Here is a 14,846-nt window from a genome sequence, read left to right as displayed (position 1 = left end):
TAAGTAATAGAATGATCTTGTCGGGGGACTTTGTGTTATTTGCTAGGGATTGAAACCCGGCAGGAATCAAAATGGGAGCCACAGTAGGTGGCTAATTGTGTCCCTTAGTTTTTCAAAGCTATATAATAACTCCTCATAATGAGAATCCCCCCACCTTTCAAAAGCCTTATGTATAAGCATTAATTAATTACAGCTTAATAGGTGATATTATGATTATAAATCCCCTTTTAGTCACTAGAAGTCATTGCTTTTATGTGATTTTCTTTTCTTTTTTTCTTTTCTTTTCTGTTTTTTTTTGGAGACTTCAAAAACCATCTTCAGATTGATACCAAAAGAACACTGCCACTTTATGGATGAAGATGCAGTGTTAAGTAATTATGCAAATGAAAGACAGAAATAGACTGAAATTCCCATGTTGAGTCTTGTTCTTCCAGTAATTTAACAAGTATTTGTTTAATCACAAATTTTTTGCTCTCCCACTGGACTGTATTTCTGCCTTTGCACACTTGCTCAACTGAGTTTAAAATATTCCAGTTCTAGCTTGTTTTATAAATAGTAAAATGTAAAACAAACAAAAATGCATTTAAAAATTCAGCTAGATAGGAGAAAGTTCAAGAAGTCTCTTATACAACATAATGTCTATGGTTAAGAACATCATATTAAAATTGCTAAAAGCATAGTTATTAAGTGTTTTCATCACACAAAAATGTTCAGTATGTGAAATAACATGTTTATTTTGCCATTTCACAATGGGAACATATTCCAAAACAATATGTTTACTGTATATATAAATAATTCTTGTCAAATTTAAAAACAAAATGATAAAATTTCTTAAAGGGGAAGACACATTTTTAAGTAGATACAAAAAGAAATGAACTAACTGATAACCATTAGATATAAATTGCCGTGAGTTTAAAAGATGCATTTTTAGAGAATCCAAAACCTTTGATGCTCATCACTATGTTAGTGAATTCCATCAAGTGTTTTTAAGACTTGCTCAGCACTGTGGTGGAGAGCATGTTTATAAAATGATGCTTTCTAAGTGCTCAGAAGTTGTTGGGGTATCACTAAGAAACAAAGCACCTAGTCTTCCAGGGACAGGGAGACACCTGCCATAGACTAAAGGCTCAGAGGAAGAAGTACAAGAGGCTATGCTCACGCAGTAGACAGATTTCAGGAAGTTGGAGGGTGAGGGTCTGACATGTGGAGCTAGGAATTACAAACACAGTGGGTGGTGCCTGCGATGGTGAACTGACTGATGGAGTCTTTGCCTAAAGCAGTAATGAGGGATAGGCTGGATAAGTAAGGAGTCTGTTGTGGAACTGGACTGTGAATGTCCAAAGAAAGCTGTTGTAGCTCTTCCTGTAGGCAGTGGGAATATCTTAACTTTTGATAGAAAATTTTGACTTTTCAAAGTTAAGATTTACATGGTACTGTTGGCGGTGAATGAAGGGGATGACTAAGAAAAAGCAAAATATAGATTGAGAAACATGACATAATCCAGTTTGGGGACTTTGACTAATGGTAACAGTAGGAGTCAAGAGAAAACAAAATATCCCACCAAAGAAAGCAAATAAATATCCCCTTATCTGCTGAGGAGACAATGAATCCCTGCAAAACTACCTAGGCTGTTTTTCCCTTATATATATGTATCTAAGATGATGTTCAATTTATAAATTAGGCTCAACAAGATTTTTTTAAAATATTTACTTATTTTTATTGGAAAGGCAAATTTATAGAGAGAAGCAGAGACAGAGATCTTCCATCCACTAATTCACTCCCCAGATGGCTACAGCATCCAGAGCTGAGCCCATCCAAAGATAGGAGCCTCCTCCAGATTTTCCGCATGGATGCAGCATCCCAAGATTTTGGGACCACTGCTTTCCCAGGCCATAAGCAGGGAGCTGGATGGGAAGTGGAGCAGCCGGGACATGAACCTGTGACCTCATGGGATCCTGGTGCTTGGAGGTGGAGGATTAGCCAGTTGAGCCACTACAGTGGGCCCTTAGTAAGATATTAGCAACAGCTTTTGAAAATAGAACAGTTGTAGCAACACACTGTAACACAAGTCATGGGGATGTGGTCAGTCTCCCAGTCTGTCAGTATCTCACTACATCATACTCACCATTCTTATTGACCCTGGATAAGTAAAGCAAGACCAGAGGACTGTACCATACTTGGTCAGCCATAGGGTAATAAAAATAGTTGCTCAAATTTACATTGAGCTCCTGAAACAATCTAGAGTATTGTGTGGCACTACTAAGGTACCCCAAAACTATGTTTCCATTCCAGAAAATGGTATTATGAATAAGGTGCTTTGAATACATCACAGAGCTAGCTGTAATTTGACAAAAACAAACAAAACACCTTCACGTTTCATTGTGGCTGCTTGGGAAAAATTCTTGTACTCAGATTGGACACACAAGACTTGCAGAATATTATTTTAAAAAGTTGTGTGCTGGGCAGGTATTGATGCCTTTCTTTAAAAGGTAAAAACATCTCATCAGAAGTAAAGTTATCTAGAAATAGTTATCAAAATTCCTGCTTTTTAGTGGAAAGATGAAATCTTATGAAGCATGAAGGAAACCCACTAAAAGAGTATTAGCACACCTAATTTGGAAACCTGTGGGAAAAATTGTCAAATCTTAGGTAATTAAATATTTTTAATCACTGATTCATTTTGGAGATATCAATATCACAGATATCTCTGTATGTGCTTGGTTGGCAAAAGAGAAATTAACTCTTACATAAAATAGATTTTAGCTAATGAGAGTGTGGTGACCTTCTTCTGCAGGTTATGTAATTTAGTTGCATAACTTTAACTGGTCACATGCATGATAGTAACTGAACTTATGTATCCTGAGTAAGTAAACAAATGTATTTTTCTACCTGTCTCACTTTATCTAGATGTAAACTGAGAAGCCTGATCTTTTACACTTTTCATGATTGTCTCTCTCCTTGTGATTGCTATTCTTCATGTTTTATCCTTTTTCTTCTCAACTTCAGGTCAGTTGTGAATCAGCCTTTATATGTAGTGGATTGAATAATTTGGAGAACAATTGTCAAAAAGTGTACCTAGAGACTGGCTTGTTTCCTTCAAGGCCCTCAGTTGCCCTGATTAGGTCACTAACACTCTCCACCAGGCACACCTGCTAGAGATCTGATGCAAGCCACTTACTTCTCTCTAAGGAAACACATCCAATGGAGTGGTGAGGTCCAAAAGCTGTGTTGTATACTTAACCTCTTAAAAAATCCCTTAAATCACCCACCAAACACTCAGGCATACTTTCTATTGCACTATTGTAAATCTGACGCAGAGCCCTGGTTTTTCTCCCCTCTAGCCTTGTACTTCAATGTTGAAACAGGTGAAACAATTAGCTTGCACTTGGAAAATGTTAGATGGAAAAAAAAGACACTTTTGTTTTCCCAAGAGTGTATATTTGAATTTGCACCTTTTGTTGGATCAACACTGATGTAATTTGTGTACTCCTTTCTGGAACATTTCTTTGACACAAATTTCTATCCCTATCTCAGAGCCTTCACTGAGAGTCCCCAACAACACTCATTCCGTTTCTGCCACTCACACAACCACTTCCTCTCCCAACAGGGCCATCACAGTTGGGAACAACCCCACTGAAGTGTGTGGCATCTGGCTAGACTGACTGCTCATCTTCATTGCTGTCATCTTCTAACCTCATTTTGGTCACTCAGTGTTGTCATCCTTGTCCCAGATTTTACCATTATCTTGTTTCACTTTAGTTTGTGAACTTCTTGTATTCTCTGCCCTCTTCATTCCTGGTTCTCTCCTTATCTCCAGTGATGTCTAGTCCATTTCACCCACCAACTCCAATGAGCACAGTCCCTTGGGAAACATCACACGTAATAGCTCATTCTCTGAGCCACTCCCAACTCCTAAATTTCCATATGCACTTGATTCCTGGACTGCATAGAGACCTGTTCCCTCTGACCTTTCTTTCTGGTCAACCCTTTCCCACCTTCACTTCTCTTCCTGTACAGGGTAGGCTCCATCACATCCTTTGTCTCCCCCTCTTTCTGTAGTTCTCTGCAACCTGACTTCTCTCACCAGGCCACTGAAACTGCCCTCTTCAGAGGTACAAACAACTGCTTTGTTGTTGTTGTCACTTAAATATTTTGTGTGCCACTAGATTTTTACACTGAAATTTTTTTAAGATATATTTCTTTTCATTGGAAAAGGTAGATTTACAGAGAGAGAGAGAGACAGAGAAAGATCTTGCATTCACTGGTTCACTTCCCAGAGCTAAGCCTATTAAAAGCCAGGAGCCAGGAGCTTCTTCCCGTTCTCCCATGCAGGCACAGGGTCCCAAGGCTTTGGGCTGTCTTCCATTGCTTTCCAAGGCCACAAGCAGGGAGCTGGTTGGGAAGTGGGGCAGTCGGGATACAAACCTGTGCCCATTTAGGATCCTGGCACTTGGAAGTGGAGGATTAACTAGATAAGTAATGGTGCCAGCCCCTGAATTGTTTGTTTTTAAAATTCTAAGTTCTGGCTCAGCAGCGTGGCCTAGTGGCTAAGGTCCTCACCTTGATCCCACATGGCCGCTGGTTCTAATCCTGGCAGCTCCACTTCCTCTCTGTCTCTCCTCCTCTCAGTATATCTGACTTTGTAATAAAAATAAAATAAATCTTAAAAAAAAAATTCTAAGTTCTGTGTTTTTTAAACTGATCTTACTAAAAGTAGTTTTTAACATTGGTTATCATTAAAAAATTTCTTAAAATTTAATATAGGGCCTGGTGGCGTGGCCTAGCAGCTAAAGTCCTCGCCCTGAACGCCCCGGGATCCCAAATGGGCGCCGGTTCTAATCCCGGCAGCTCCACTTCCCATCCAGCTCCCTGCTTGTGGCCTGGGAAAGCAGTCAAGGACTGCCCAATGCTTTGGGACCCTGCACCCGCACGTGGGAGACCCGGAAGAGGTTCCAGGTTCCTGGCTTCGGATCGGCGCACACCGGCCCATTGCGGCTCACTTGGGGAGTGAAACATCGGACGGAAGATCTTCCTCTCTGTCTCTCCTCCTCTCTGTATATCTGACTTTGTAATAAAATAAATAAATCTTTAAAAATAAATAAATAAAAATAAAATTTAATATAGAGGGAAGGTGAGAGTAAGAAAAATCTGCCATGGCTCCCCAAATTCCTGCAATAGCTTGGGCTGGGGCTCACTGTATCAAGGGTCCAAGAACTTGGGTCATCATCTGCCTGCTGAAGTGTACATTAGTGGGAATACTGGTGGCTGGACTCAAGAGCGGAGGCATTACTTGAACCAAGCACTATGATAAAAGATGCAGGTATCTCAGATATCTTAACCATTCTGCAAAAATGTTCACATTAAATGTTATCATTTTATGAGCTAAATGATACAATAAGCTTTTCTTCCTTTTCAGCTTTATTACTAAAATTTACTTCTCCCAAAATAGGCAAATGAGGTCATCTAGCCCTATTTAAATTGATTGACAGTATGCTATAATTAAACATAGAAAATGTTATGTACATAATATGTATTTCTATGGCAATCATTTTCAAATCAATATTCTTGTTTTGCAGTTGAAGCTTTATATCAAACTACATACCCAGAATATCTTCAGTATATTTATCTGGTGGCCCCAATATCTCTTATGATGTTAAATCCCATTGGGTTTATCTTCTGTGAAATCCAGAAGTCAAAAGATGCTCAAAGTACTTCTCAAAACAAAGTAAAAATTGTGGGACTTGGATTTCTCCGTGTGTTACAGAACCCAATAGTATTTATGGTTTTCATTGGTATTGCCTTCAATTTTATTCTTGATAAAAAGATTCCTGTATATATGGAAAATTTCCTCGATGGACTTGGAAATTCTTTTTCTGGAGCAGCCCTGTTTTATCTTGGTCTCACCATGGTGGGAAAAATAAGGAGACTGAAGAAGTCAGCATTTGTTGTACTCATTCTTCTCATCACAGCAAAACTGTAAGTTTACTTATTTGTCTTAGGAATTAGACACTTCATCAAAGCTTGAATGTTAGTGATTTCTCCCCACAAAGTAATTGTAATTTCACAGAAAGTGTGACATTGGTGTGTGCTAGAAAGACGTCTACTTATTCCAGGCAGAATTACCCTTTCCATTTTGTTCTAAGGATACAGATGATTGATTTCCCTTCAGCTTCTTTATGTTTCTTTAATATCTCCTAATGTCATAGAACATTTTGAAATGAATTTTGCAGGATTTGAGCTCCATTACAATCTTGCAGTACAAAATATCTTAGTCATAATGATAACAATAACTTGCAACAAATTTTTTCCTGACTTTTGAGAATATATTCTGTGATTCTCAGTTTGGTTGAACTTTCGTTTTCTAAAGATTTATTTATTTTTATTGGAAAGGAAGATTTTCAGAGAGAAGAAAAGACTGAGAGAAAGATCTTCTATCCACTGGTTCACTCCCCAAGTGGCCGCAATGGCCAGAGCTCAGCTGATCCAAAGCCAGAAGCCAGAAGCTTCTTCTGGGTGTCCCATGTGGGTGCAGGATCCCAAGGCTTTGGGCCATCCTCTACTGCTTTCCCAGGCTACAAGCAGGGAGCTGGATGGGAAGTGGAACAGCTTGCATATGAAACCAGCGCCCACATGGGATCCTGGCGCTTGCAAGCCTAGGACTTTTGTCACTATGTTACTGCACTGAGTCCTTGGTTGAACTTCCCATATCTTGGTAAATTAGTAGGAATATTATCAGCTATCTGATCCCAACTTATCAAATAAAAAGTTCTTGCTAACTCCTTAGTATTTCTTCACTTTACTTGACCCCTTAGCTGTGAAGTACATTTCACAATGCAGGTGACATAATTTACTTGCAAGATTATCCCAAAGTACCTGAGGTGTATTTAACTATGAAATTCAGCTCTTGCATAGATAAATTCATAAATGTGTGATGATATTGTACTTATGTTTTTCATTTTAGTTGAGAGAAATATGCTGGCTCATTTCTGAAATGCCTACAACCCATAATAGCCAGGGCAGGATCAGGCCAAAGTCAAAAGTCTAAAACTCGATTTGGGTCTTTCAGATGGGTGGTATTTGAGACATCACCCACTGCCTCCTAGGGTATGTAGAGTCTGTCGAATCCAAGCACTTTCACACAGGCTACAAACATCATAAGCAGTGATTTGACTATGGTACCAAATGCTTGCCCCTTTATTTTCAAAATAAATCAGTACAAACATAAATTCTGAAAAATTGCTTATGGTATTATGCTGCTCAGGAAAAAGTACATTAAGTATATTGCTACAGTATGAAAAGTGATTCTAACAATAATAGTATAGTATTATCAATTTATAAGCTTATACGTAAAATTTAAATATTTACTTTAAAACTTTTCTTGGTTTTTGGTTCTAATGAAATGCACAATTCTCTTTTAATTAAGAAAAATAAGGATTGTTCAGAGAGTCTGTGGAAGAATGGGGTTTAAAGAAAAACCTATTTTGATGCCAAAAATTTTGAAAGTTATACATAGCAAGAATCTTCAAAGAACGAATGGAAAATGTGTTTTGTGAGAAAATTGTATGTGGATTTTTATGCTTTTTGGCACTAAAAGGAACTTCTCATTTAATTCCATGTGGACTGTTGTTCTTTTCTTCATTGCAGGGTGTCTTTTCATGTGCTGCTGTGATAGTGTTAGCGATCTTGGGCTCTGTTTCTAAGAGAGAGCTTAGCTACTGTTGATGGGCTGTTTCTGTAAATCTGAAAGGCTTTGTTTAATAATCGGCTGTTCACCAGATCTGGACTTCACAAACTATGATTCTGCTTCACCCGCTTCCGTTTTGTTGCTAACCTTTTCTTATATACACAGAGGTGAAGAGCTCACTGGAACATCTATTTTTTTCTACTAATTTTGAGATTCTTATGGAGTGGCACTGTTAACATTCACTGAACCACTAATCTTAATAAAGTTCAGCTTTTGTTTTTAAGTTTTGTAGTTTTCTTCACGTAGTTTCCTATTCAAACTACCAATCTTTTTTTCTTTGCTTCTAAACACTTCAGTGCACCAATAAGAAAGTCAGAGAATACTTACAATTGTAACTTTTACCATTATTTGTAGAAAATCATTTGTAGAACAAAGTGTATCTGTTGTTTTCTCCTCTTAATTCCCAATGTTTGAAATACTTTCAGAATATTATTATACTATAGATGGTTCCAGAGCTCAAAAACTAAAAAGACAGGGGAAAAAAAAAGGAGGGGAGAAGCAAGTGGAAGGGAGTATCATTATGTTCTTGGAATCGTATCTGTTAAAAAAAAAAAAAAAAACTAGTAAGAACTGAGAATAAAGAAATGGCACCCAGCTACATTCTGAATTCTATCAACAAAATGTTCCCAAGTATGAATGCACAAAAGATATGCATATAGGTAGATAGACCTCTGAGCAGAAGAATATATAGTCAAGTTTAGGACCAGCATGCTTTGCTGTCAAGTAAATTATACATTTCCTCTTTCTTCAGCCTGGTCCTGCCACTTATTTGTAGAGAAATGGTGGAACTCTTGGACAAGGGCGACAGTGTAGTGAACCATACAAGTTTATCAAATTACGCGTTTTTGTATGGCGTCTTTCCCGTAGCACCAGGAGTGGCTATCTTTGCAACGCAATTCAACATGGAAGTTGAGATTGTATGTATAAACTGTTTTCTAACTTTGATTGTTTCTGTGGCTAATAGAACAATGAATTTTTAAATCCCAGAAAGCAACATTCTATTTATGAGAACTGGATATTTGTAAACGGCTTCATTGTAAGTAAGGAAGCATCATACAATATCATGTAATAATAGTTATTTAACCTGAGGTCTTTTACTCAGCCATGTCTTTTGTCAAATGTTTTATGTACTTACACCTAATCCTAATCAATTTTAAAAGTTATTTTCAGACACTTTGGAAATTTTAAGGAAAAACATCTATTTCATTCATAGATAAATCAACTGTGAAATACAAAATACCATGTAATCACTTAATCATGTGTAACATATAGCTAAAATCAGCTAACACCACAGTATTAACAGTGTTTAAGTGTATTAAATCTACAGCATTAAAATATTTTGAAATGTAATGTGAAGAAACCTAGTTGTTGAATGAAAGTTAATTACATTATTTAATCTGTGAAAGGTATGGAAAGAAACTCTTCATTGGTTTCTTTAGGTCATTGGTATGATATGCTTCCTAGCACCTAAAGGACAACCATCAGTGGTGGAATTTCTTATTTTTATGATGTGTAATCATCAGTTGAGCCTAGACTGGAGGAGGAATCAAGGAATTTTTAAAGACCCTCAGGGAGGGGAAATAGGGTATTAGACAACCTGCTGGATTCTGTAACATCTGTACTGGTTCTCATTTTATTTTAGAATACATTAATATGTAGTGGGTGTTTCAAAGGGTAAGGTAGTTGTTTAAAGGTTGTGACTCCTCAGTTTGTTTTCGATTTTGCAGGTAACCTCAGGGATGGTGATAAGCACATTTGTGTCTGCTCCTATCATGTATGTTTCTGCCTGGTTACTGACCTTTCCCTCTATGGACCCCAAGCCATTGGCATATGCCATTCAGAACGTTAGCTTTGATATAAGTATTATCAGCCTAGTTTCCCTGGTAAGTATATTTCTGTGGAGACTTAATGGAAACTACATTATGACTGCTTCCATAGAAATAGAAAAGGACTTCAAAGTCAAATTTCTTAGGAAATTGAGAAAGCTGAAGCCTCCTCATCAAGTGAATTGCCAAGCTCTGACTTCTTGTTTTTCCACTGGGAATTACATTATATGGCAGACAAAGCAAGAAATTTGGTTAAACCTGGATTTGACTCGATATAACTATATGACTCTAAAAAGTCACGTTTGCAGCCATAAAATAAAGATGGCAGTTTCACCTATTTCCCTGGGTTGTTTTAACAATTAAATGAGATAATACTACGTGAAAAGCATTCTTCTAGGGATGAATCATTGTACCAACACTAGCTGTTTTAACATCATATGTTCAGAAGGGATTTGGGGGCTCAGTTTCAGTTACTCAATTAATGTTAAATCATTAGCTTCATTCTCAAATTGAATATACTGGGCCCTGTGTGGTGGCCTAGTGGCTAAAGTCCTCACCTTGAACACGCCAGGATCTCATACTCGCACCGGTTCTAATCCCAGCAGCCCCGCTTCCCATCCAGCTCCCTGCTTGTGGCCTGGGAAAGCAGTCAAGGATGACCCAAACCCTAGGGACCCTGCACCCACGTGGGAGACCTGGAGGAGGTTCCTGGCTCCTGGCTTTGGATTGGCACAGCACTGGCCATTGTGCTCACTTGGGGAGGGAATCATCAGACTGAGGATCTCTCTCTCTGTCTCTCCTCCTCTCTGTATATCTGACTTTGTAATAAAAAGAAATAAATCTTTAAAAAACAGAATATATTTAATAACCACAATATTTTATAGACCAAGTTGCCTATTGAATTTGAACACCAGTCTAGCTGGAAAAAAAAACTGTGTGCTGGCAAATACGTCTTTGGCAACAAGCAAATGTATGATTAGGTCATTTATTAGAAATCCCATTTCTCCTCTCACATTTTCAAAATCTTGTCGTTTTTAAGAGGGCAGTTTAAGAGAACCGTCTATATGAGTTTCTTTTGACAGTGGGATGGGAGAAGGTATGAAAATCAACCAGCACCATCATACTTATCTGGCTGCTATGAGGACTACAAGACAGTTAATCTTAGGGTAAGGGGACAGACTGCTTATACTAAGGCAGCTTGGAGTTTAGCTGACTCAGCAGTCAATACAGCATAGCTCAAAGAGGAAAACCTTAGAGTCATGCATTGTAATTATATTTCCCTCTAAAACTTTTTTTCTTGACTAGTGGGCTATAACCCTTTGTCCCACTCTAGACCCTGAGTTATGCATTGTTAGAACATGGTCCTGATCAAGACATTCGTTCTTTTTTTATTTAGAGGTTTATTTTTATTGGAAAGTCAGATATATAGAGAGACAAGAGACAGAGAGGAAGATCTTCTGTCCAATAATTCACTCCCCAAGTAGCCACAACAGCTGGAGCTCAGCTGATCCGAAGCCAGGAGCTAGGAGCTTCTTCCAGGTCTCCCATGCAGGTGCAGGGTCCCAAGGCTTTGGGCCATCCTTGACTTTTTTCCCAGGGAGCTGGATGGGAAGCAGGGCAGCTGAGATTAGAACCAGCGCCCATATGGAATTCTGTCATGTGCAAGGCGAGGACTTTAGCCACTAGGCACCACACTGGGCCGAAGATATTAGTTCTTAAAGATCCTGTCATTTATGGACAGTTAATTTACTGTGGGGTTTCTCCAAGCTTTATATTTTATTTTGGATATGGTAATTTACCCTACTACCTTTTTGGGAACTAGACCAGTTTAAGTAAATAAAATACTAAAGTTTCTGTCTGAGCCAGTGTAAAAAGGATTCTTTGAAGTCGCTAATCAGTATGCTATTTAATAAGTACTTATTAAGATTAATAAACATTAATAATTTTGAATCTTTTGTCTTCAAGATCTGGTCTCTAGGTATTCTTCTTTTAAGTAAGAAATATAAGCAGCTTCCTCATATGCTTACAACAAACTTACTCATTGCTCAGGTTAGTATATTTACAGACATTTAGAACTATGCTTTTCTTGTGGGTGATTCTACCATTGATGAGAAAACCACTTTGTGAAATTTTCCCAGTTATCAAGTCAAAAGTATTACTAAAGGCAGATCAATTACCATTCTATTAACATTAGTTTAGTTTATACCTAACATATAAATACTGCCTTAGGTCTTAGATTATCTAAAGTTCAGGCTAATGATAACATTTAATGATAACTTGGTATTCTTTAAATCATTAAAAATTGAATTCTTGAATTTTTTTTAAGTTTTGCGTGTCTAAAACTGTCAGGGAAAGAAGACTGAACTTTTCTGTCTATAACATTGCTAAATATGAGGCTGATATTTAGAATATATACATTGTCAAAGGCTCTTTATAAAAAGGGGTTTTGAAATCATAAATCTAAGGTTTTGCTATAACTAATATGTATGAATGACTAATTATTAGTTAATTTCTCTACAGTAACTTAAACTGAGCAATTAATTTTTGTTGTAAATAAAACATGAGTAGACTGGCTTACAGTTTTTTCTATGATAGTATTGACTCATGGTTTTCTTAGCTATTTACAGTCTTTTAATAATTTTTTCTTTAGTCTGTTGTCTGTGCTGGAATGATGCTATGGAATTTTGTTAAAGAAAAAAATTTTGTTGGACAAATTTTGGTGTTTGTTCTGTTATACAGCTCCCTCTATAGCACCTACCTGTGGACAGGTAAGTTGGATAGTGAATAGAAATTGAGATCTATTCTCCCTTTCCCCATCCCTAGAAGCCCTGAGCTTTTAGGGGTTTATTTGAAGTTGTGTAATACAGGATTAAAGTGTTCAGTCAAGCAAGTACAGCTACCATCACAGGCAGACTACAAAGATGAGTTTTATTTCCTAACTGGCAGGCTCTGTGGCTCCAGGCCACTCATAGCCAAAGGGACAGGCACTGGAGGCAGGTGGGGAAGTGCAAGAATGGAAAGAGGCGGGTGAAATGTGTCCTGGAACTCACTATTAGACTGTGACTCAAAAATTTGGCTCTGCTTTAAGTAAGTGACTTCACATATTTGTAAGACAGCATTACAGCATCTTACATGGTTATTTTGAGGATGAAATGAAATATGGGTATTTCTGTCTGGTACATGATAGGCCCTCGGCAAACAGGGAGAGAAGGTAGAATGAGAATCATACAAGTAGGAGGATGAAAAGAGTATGGTAATCAAGGAGTGCGGAGCAACAAAGACTGTTCCTCATTTCAGCTGGCTTCAGAGAGTATTTAGAATGTTTCAGAAAATTCAGTGCATTTTGAGATGTAACATTTACCTGGATGCAGGCATTCTGGTATGTTTGTAAAAACAACCCTGTCTGGCTCTTTTATATTCATATCACAAATGTGAACCTGTAGAATGGCACATAAAAGGAAGTTGTAGGATGGTAAGAGACAAATATCAGGAAGTGTCTGCAAAGGAAGACCTTTGATTTCATGCCTCCAGGATCAAAAGGAGGTTGCATCTAAGTCAACAGCCTTTTGAAGTGAAACAGTGTGGTGAGGAGAGGAATTTCAGAATGAAAACCTCAGTGGAAACGGGAGACAATGTGTGATTCTTAGAGGAAAGTACACCTTGTAGAGCATGATGGTTTGCATGAAATGTCAAGCTGAAAAAGCCTGCAGACAATTTCTAAATACAGATGGGTCAACTTGATGTCTGATACTTAGGTATATTCAAGTTAACCTGGAGAGAATGACAGCAGCAGATCACTATGTCAAAAAGCTCCAAGCCTTTCAAACATACATAGCAGAATCCACCCAAAGAAGTTATTTTGAAATCCATAACCCCTAGGAAGGCACCCTTTAACCTTCAGTGCTATAACCGAATTTTGACGTCAGAATGTTGCTATAAAAATTATCTGGTTCCATAATTTTTAATTTCACTCATTTCATGCCATCCTTTCAATTTTTGCCCTATTTGCATACCACTTTTTTTTCTTAAAATTGGCTCACTTTTAAAACTTTAATCAGTTGTATCAGTCTTATATATAAAGTCCTGTTTCGTGTACTAATTAAAATCTTCCAAATGTTTTAAGAATGTTTTACTACTGTAGTTTTAATGATCTGCGATTACCTTAAAATTTACTGTATATGGGTGAAATGGTCATTTTTCTATTCAATTATTGTTTATAGCTATTGTTTCTATTCCTACTAGAGACTTTTTGCTTTTTATTTGTTAAAGGAAGAAAGATGGGAAAATAGCAGGGAGAAGAGGGAATATCATTATGCATTTAGAATGATACCTACAGATCACATACAGAATCTGTTAAAAACTAATTAAAAATTGGAATAATAAAACAAAAAATCTACCAAATGCATGTTGAAGTAAATCCAGACATTTCATGAGAAACATTTTACTTTTGTGCCAATGATAATTTTTTATACTTTAAGAAACACTGCTCTAGTTTATGTATTTTTAAAATTATTATTTATTTGAGAGACAAAGAGAGCTTTCATCTGCTGGTTCATTTGTTCAGTGCCCTCAGCAGCAGGGTATGGGCCAGCTGGAAGCCAGGAACTCAGCCACTTGAGCCATTTGGGCTAGCAAGAAGCTGAGTCAGGTATCAAACCTAGGCTCGGCTAGAGAATATACCAGGTGTCTTGACTTGGAGGCCAAATGTCAGCAACTGCTGTGTCAAATGAAGAAAATAGGCCTACAGCTTCAGCTGAGATACTGAGCTTTATTCCTCCAGATAGGAACTGCTCAAAGTTTGTGGAAAGTGGAATTTAAAGGTAAGTTTATTTTGGTGCAAAAAAAAATTTTTTTTTAATTTTTTTACATCCATGTATTTTTCAAAACACATGTTTTCAGTGAACTTTTTGAAGGTTCCTGTGGAATTCTTTCCAAAAGGCAAGAATGCCAAAGGTTAGAATTTTGAAGAATGACCTGGTCACTGAAACCCAGCTGGTACACTTTAGGGATTGACTACCTATTTTCCTGGTACTTTGAAAACCTATGGAATGGATCAATTCTAAAGCATGTTGGAGTCAGTTTGTATTAATTGTAGTGCAGTGTCATTGAATCAGTACATTCTGAAGTCTAGCTATGAATCCTTTCTACACAGCTAGTATATCACTCTAAAACCAAAGCAGAATCACAGATTTTATGCCCAAACAAAACTATCAACCTAGAGATTCTAATTAACAACTTTAATTAACATGGCAAATTGTATAAATCAGTGCTTAAAA

At 37.4% G+C, this 14,846-nt stretch overlaps 1 protein-coding gene across 3 annotated transcripts in view; it reads left to right on the top strand.

The window, feature by feature from the left end:
* Positions 1 to 14,846, top strand: part of GPR155 (G protein-coupled receptor 155) — a 43,725-nt gene that overhangs the window by 8,166 nt on the left and 20,713 nt on the right. For all 3 annotated transcript variants that reach the window (XM_058664652.1, XM_004577046.3, XM_058664650.1), the window contains exons 3-7: positions 5,577 to 5,976; positions 8,496 to 8,661; positions 9,472 to 9,627; positions 11,536 to 11,619; positions 12,221 to 12,338. In XM_058664652.1, the coding sequence (XP_058520635.1) occupies positions 5,577 to 5,976; positions 8,496 to 8,661; positions 9,472 to 9,627; positions 11,536 to 11,619; positions 12,221 to 12,338 (924 nt within the window). The remainder of the gene's footprint in view (positions 1 to 5,576; positions 5,977 to 8,495; positions 8,662 to 9,471; positions 9,628 to 11,535; positions 11,620 to 12,220; positions 12,339 to 14,846) is intronic.

This window comes from Ochotona princeps, chromosome 5, assembly GCF_030435755.1.
Source record: "Ochotona princeps isolate mOchPri1 chromosome 5, mOchPri1.hap1, whole genome shotgun sequence".
Taxonomy (NCBI): domain Eukaryota; kingdom Metazoa; phylum Chordata; class Mammalia; order Lagomorpha; family Ochotonidae; genus Ochotona; species Ochotona princeps.
This window is presented reverse-complemented; position numbering and strand designations above follow the sequence as displayed.